The sequence below is a fragment of the Pyricularia oryzae genome, chromosome 5, assembly GCF_000002495.2.
Source record: "Pyricularia oryzae 70-15 chromosome 5, whole genome shotgun sequence".
NCBI lineage: Eukaryota > Fungi > Ascomycota > Sordariomycetes > Magnaporthales > Pyriculariaceae > Pyricularia > Pyricularia oryzae.
This window is the reverse complement of record NC_017852.1, coordinates 2,266,811-2,273,285: the sequence shown is the minus strand read 5'-3', so window position 1 is coordinate 2,273,285 and position 6,475 is coordinate 2,266,811. Positions and strand designations below refer to the sequence as shown.

Sequence of the window (6,475 nt, the reverse complement as noted above, 5' to 3'; positions counted from 1 at the left end):
AACCAAAGGGTCGATGGTCCCGATGGTGACGGCCGCCACCGGCCGGCGTGAGGACACATGGTTGCACTCTTTTATTGTACAATGACTGGACACTCTTTTCTTTCGGCGGACCGCCAAGACACGGCACGAAATAGAGACAACGGATCCATTGGTTCAAACTTCTTCTTACGCCCGCCCCCCCTCCTCCTCCTCCTCCTCTCCATCTTCCGTCCCCTCGATCGCGTGGCCCGGGATGGTGTTTTTTTGATGAAAATGGCAGTGGGTTAGTGTAGCTTTGGGTGTGGTTCTTTGCAGATTAGCTGTCTGCCGTCGGAAGCCAAGAGGGGCTACCTGGCGTGACTTTCTCTGTCTGGTTGATGACGATGCGATGCAAACACAATCTTCGTTGCCGGTTGGGCGCGATTTGCATAAAAAGGATTGTGTGTGACTTGGACCAGGATAATTGTCCTACGCCCAGATGCGCGCGTGGAACCCCTTGTACAGGTGGTGCATGACAAGAATGCTTGAGGCAGACAGACGCTTCGTCGATTCGTGTCTGCTTTTTGTTACTATATTTTGCTTTTTTGACTCCTTTACGATACTCCGTAATACCACTTACCGGTATGGAGTATTTTCTTTTGGTCTTATAGTATTTTTAGAAGCTGGCATGATTCGATCAAGCCGGTGGACGAAGAACCCGCAGGAGGGGCTGCTTACTTGTGGGCTGGATGTCATGGGTCCCCCTTAATCTTGAGGGGTCTATCTAGTCTACGATCAAGAGGGACCGGAAGCACTAACATCCCCAATAGAGACAGCATTGCCGGTGCTATACTGGGTCGCGTTGTAAATACATACTGTACTTCGATTCATCTCTGTATAGTATTGATATTCGGCTGGGCAACATGCTCATCAGAGCAACATGTCATCAGGCTCTGGTAATTCAAGCAATAAACCCGAAATCCTTTACTCCTTTCCCTCGTTGCTGCCCACTGTTTCAGCTCGTGCTTTTTCTCCTGCTCCCGCTTCTTTTGCCGTTCCTGCTTTTCTCCCCAGTCCTGTGCAATCCGCCGCTTTTTGAAACCCTGCCTTGCATTTATCGCCAGCTTTCTTGAAAAATCTAGCTCTGGCAGCCTGCCCGTCTTCGACCCCGTTCCAGAATGTAGCAGACGTCCCCGGGTCAGGACGGACTGTACAAGGCGGATTATACATTAGCAATTTATTTCACATAGAGAGAAGTCCATTCAACTAGATTGAATCCTTTGGTGAAATATACCTCTGTACTTGGGCAGACAACCCATACACTTAGACTCGGATTTTTCGATATTAAATAATGGTACTCCTCTATGGTGTAAGATTATATTCGAATACTCGTGGGGCTTGGTAGTAGCGAGACTTTTGCTGTAAATTGAAGGGGCAGCAAGGGAGATTGGCAGCAAAGCTGCGATGATACAGGTGGTCTTGACGTGCATTCTCACGATATTTTATTAAATAATTAAAAGAAGAATAATTGTAATATGTAAAAGTTGCTTGACTTGTATCAATAAACACGCGTATTTGACATCCGTCGAGGCCAAGTTTATATACTTTACTTATTTATACATTTAGTTTACTTTGTAGTGGTTTTTTTTTTGGTTTTTTTTTTTGTCAGGTGTTTAACTGATGGAAAACCAAAGAAGAATTTTGCATTAGGTATTCACTTGTAACAACATCTTTTTTAATATTTTTGCATTAGTTTTCAAATGAGTTTTGCTTAGTAATTTAATGCCTCGACTCTCTATTAATACCTATATAAGCTCCCATCGTCCTTTTTATAATTTGCTTGACTTGTGGTACTCTGTTTTTTTCCTGACCGACACCTTATTAATCATGGGTACCACAGAGTACAAGCTACTACTTCGTACAAGCACTGCTTGTACAGCACTCTCGTCAAAAGGGGACGGGCGGGGCGAAAAGCGACTCGGCGTCTGTGTGGGTGACAGTGAAAATTATTCCCTGTGGATAAAGGTTGTAAAATGTCCGAATGGAAAGTGGAGAGCATGCAAAACGTGCGGTTCCTTGAACCCTGACGACTCTCCCCCCCTGGATGACTCAATCACGGAACCCAGGTTACCCGTGTCCGCGCCTGCGGAGTAAGCTGCCCTGTCTGGGCGGTCTCCATAGAACAGTAGCACAGGCGGCCAGAACACATCCAGTCTGCAAACTTGTCAACGGTTCTAGGCTCGACAACCGAACGTCACATCGAGGGGGATAGCGCTAAGACGAGAGATATGTGGTGGGTTTGCTTCTTTTTTTTTTTTTTTTTTTTTTAGGCGAAAATGCAATTTGCAATTTTGAACAGACTCCTATAAGCCTGTTCATGAACTTTACCACGTATAGGCAGTGCGCCGAACCTGTGGGCAGGTATCGGGCCGAGACACCGGCAGCCCTGGCTGGGTTCCCTCTCAGTTCCCATTTTTATACCGGAAGACAGTACACCCAACCCATCCCATATCTTCAAGGGGGGCCCCAATGTCACGTTATGGAGCGGCCACAGAGACGACTCGGCTGTAGATGATACACGAGGGGTTGAGTATCGCTCTCGATTCTTCACTGATTGAAAGCTCGCCAAAAAATATGTTTCAGTTTCAGGCAGAGCATCAGGTCGCAGTCTACTGTGTAAGCCGCAGGTGGCTGAAAGAGGCGGCCTGGTTGGGGGGAAAAGGGGGTTAGTTGTCTCTTGATGTTGAATTTCAGTGATGAACATATCAGTGCTCTACAGCAAAACCACGTAAGAACACCGAGAGCAGACTCAAAGTCCTTGTTGTGCTCTTTTCTTTTCTCCTTTTACATTTCGTTTATTTTCCTTTTATCTCGCAGTTAGCGAGCTCCCAGAGCCCCTCGGTCCTATTTGCATAGAAACCCACAGCAGCTTGTTGATAATTTCCTTAGTGTACCAGCCAAAAGAGTTTATGCCGCAGCCTCTCGTCGTAGGGGCCGCAACAAACTTACGCACAACTACGAGTCAGAAAGTCCAGGATTCACTACTAGCCACCATGGACTTTTCTATAAAAAAACATTTTTGGGTGGCAAACGCTGCGGTTCAGTTTGAGGGCCTATCACCAATTGGCTAAAGAAAACAAAAAAAGGAAAAGAGGCCACGGCAAACACAGCCGGCTGACTACGACAGGACCTGTCATGGAAGATGACATAGGACTGAAGACATTGGCAAAAGAGAGAAAAGCCACCAGGGGATTGGGTGGAGGGAGACGCCCCTCCCGTTACGTCCTGCGTCGCCGTTTTTGTGGCCAAGAAAGCTGCTTTGCAATTGGGGGCTGGCCACTGTTGATCTAGGCTTTTGCACACTGGCTCGACCAATTTCGGAGGGCTATGCTACGGTACGGAACTCCATGCGGGACGCATGATTTAGAGTGCTCTACCTCTCCTCCCCCAGGCTGCAAGCACAAACCCGCGCCACCCTCCGCTTGGCCGGGCCGCAGCAAAATTATGAGCGGCTAGGGGAGGACAGGACGGCCGGCCGAAGGTGACAATGGGGGGAAAGGGGGTAGGGTAGATGGAATGGAAAGGAGCTTCCCGCTTCAAAAAAAGAAAAAGAAAAGCACAACGTGATCGACCAACGGCTGAATGCGGGAGCTACTGGCCACGCGCAGAGGCACATCTACCGTCCATCCATGGCCGTGTGAGGCGGTCTTGATTTGTCAAGAGCTGCCTAGCGTCTGTTGAATGGCGCCAGGGCTTGCAAAAGACAGAGTTTTGGGGGAAGGAACTGTGCAGCCTGGGAACGCAAGGACACAAAGACAGAAGGAGAAGGGGAGGGGGTATGACTAGAAAACACGGTTCGCTGCCAAATCCTGGAGTCAGTGTGCATGATGAAATGGGGCGACACAAAAAAGAAAAGAAAAAAGTACAACGCAGACGATGGACATCTACTGTACTCACGCCTGCAAAGTATGGACAGAGAAAACGCCCCCGCCCGACGCTGCCTTTTCACTGGATAGCTGATGCGGTCGCCAGTGTCGAGTCCAATGCTTGCCGGACAAGGCCTCTTCACAAGAGATATGCGATAAGGGGGAGCAAGGATTCGCCCTGTCTAGGCTACCAGTTTTCCTTTTTGTCTAACATTCTCGGCGGCGGTAGGTCAACCAAAGCAGCTACCGCTGAGGGGGGAAATTACCGGTGATAGGTATCGGCAAGCAAGAAAACGGGAGACGACAGGGCTTATTCGACATGATAGCTGCTGACTCCTCTCACTGGTCGGGCGGCAAAGAAACTTTTTTTTCAACGCCCCCTTTCCCCCCTCTTCAACCGATCGAGCCAGGAAAATTCCTAGCTGAGATTCTGCCTTTTTGTGCACCCGGCAGATCGTTCAGCCACAGCTGACACTGACAGGTCGACACAGAGGGGGGGAAAAGAGAGAGAAAGAGAGAGAGGCTCGCTTGTTGGCCCGTGGTGGGTGTGTGCGTATTTTTGCTGAAGGGGAAGAGCAAAACCATGGTCGCAAAGTCTTCGGGTCAGGGTGGGCACTTTACCCAACCGTGCTAGCTGGCAGCCCTGGAATTAGTGTCTACCACTTATTGCCAAGGGGGTGGCAACTGGTAAACTAGGCCACAAGCGAACCAAAGAAAGAAGATACGAAGAGAGAGAGGAGAAAAAAATATTGTTTCGTTTTGCCTTTGTATCTGGCAGCAAAGAAAGATTGGGCAGGGTAGCACTGCCAGCGAAGAAAACAGCAACAACGACAACAGGACGGACGAAGGACCCGGGCACCACTGGTGAGTCAAGCATATAACGGAAAGATTGAGGGGGCCTGACGACAATAGCGTTTGCACTATAGTACATCAGGCGTTTGGCAAATTCGAGCCCCGCCTTTCGGCAGGCAATCAAAGACCAGCGAACCATGAGAGATCGTGAAGATGAGCGTTTTTCGCTAACGACAGCATGACGGGTCTGTCTGCCTGTTGTCAGCACATTCTAGCAAAACCACTCGGTCAGTCAGAACTGCTAATGAAACCAGCCATGGTAAGAGGTTGCCTTGCTTGCTCAAAGTCGAGACTGGTTCATTGGAATTGGAGTTTAAACGAAGAATACGCTGGCTAGGGGAAACTTCTTAAGGCTGCAAATGCTATAGGTATCTAATGTCTATTGCCAAGAACGGCTGGCTTTGGCGGGCCCGTGGGTACAAAGCATGGTAGCTTCTCAACGACCCAATCTCAACGACAAAGTGACAGATTGCAGCGGAGATGTCGCAAACGGGACCTTGATCCGGTCTTAGTGTCTAAAGCTATAGGTATATCAAAAGCTCTTGTAATATGTGTGTGGTCGGAGAATGGCAGTTCCAGGGTCAATCAATCATCCACTTGGGCGCCGAAAATCACTGACTAAGACGAGCTTGATCAACAACAAAAACGATATCGAGATAGGGCAGAGGGTATAAACCACGTTTCATCTCCAAAATACATGACTATAACTTTTCTGCCATATGAAAGTCCTGCCCACGTCTCAAACCTTCACGGGAAGTGTAAATGCCTGGAGATGGGCGGGTTCGTCAAAATGTGACAAGCGCGGTTGACGACCTTCAGAATTGCGTCTTTGTGGGTCAAGCGAGGCATTAACAGAACCCGATATAGCATTTGCTGGCCCACGCCTTTTGTCATGTCCATATCCATAACAGTGGCACTGTAGCGGCAACTTGAAGTGGTAGCGAACACTTACTATAGTGGTACTTATTCTTTAAGTAGCAACATGAGCATGTTCAGACGAAAGACGTTTGCTTTTGCGAATGTCGCTTAAACAACTTTCGTGATTCTAGACTAGAGGTCAAAGTTTAACAGAGTCTTGTAGCTCACGTCCAGTCTTGACGTACCGTATATGCCGGTATATACACACTATACTAAATCCGCACCCATCCACACTCATACTCTCACACAACACCACCAGCATGCAAACTTTCTCAGTTCAAAAGCACAGAAGCCCATCACACAAATCACTCATACCAGCAATAAGGATCGATAGAGGGTTCGCAAATCGGGTTTCATCTTGGAGTGAGATGAGATGGCATCGCTTGGAAGCAAGGGGCCCCTGCCCTAGGGTTACGTCCACTTTGACTTCAGGAAGTTCAAGACTCCGTTCATGCCGAAAAGAACTAGAGGTTTCACGGCAAATCTGGCGAGGGCCACAACCCGCATCGCAAAAAAAAAGATGCTAAAAAGCACCGGTGTGATGGAATTCGGATGGTAAAAGACGAGACCGTCGAGAGATGGGCCTTGTTATAGTGCGTGGCTGTATAGTAGTGACGGTGCTTCAGTGTCATGTTGGATATGACTCCATCTACATAGTATCTCTGAGATTATTATTCTTTTTCCGGTTAGCATGAGAATTTGGAGCATGACGAGTTAGTATAATGAGTGTTACCACGGAAGAGTGATCGTAGGGCCAGATCCGGAAGTGCGGGACGGGAAATCATCAGACGTAAAAAGTCAGGTAAAGTAAGGTACTCACC

At 48.3% G+C, this 6,475-nt stretch overlaps 1 protein-coding gene across 1 annotated transcript; it reads right to left on the bottom strand.

The window, feature by feature from the left end:
* Nucleotides 1-942: 942 nt before the first annotated feature.
* MGG_00614 (uncharacterized protein) lies at nt 943-1,448 on the bottom strand (the record flags this gene model as incomplete). Its single annotated transcript, XM_003718365.1, has 2 exons — nt 943-1,166; nt 1,253-1,448. 2 exons carry the CDS (start codon nt 1,446-1,448, stop codon nt 943-945), a joined length of 420 nt encoding a protein of 139 aa, XP_003718413.1.
* Between the last annotated feature and the right edge of the window lie 5,027 nt (nt 1,449-6,475).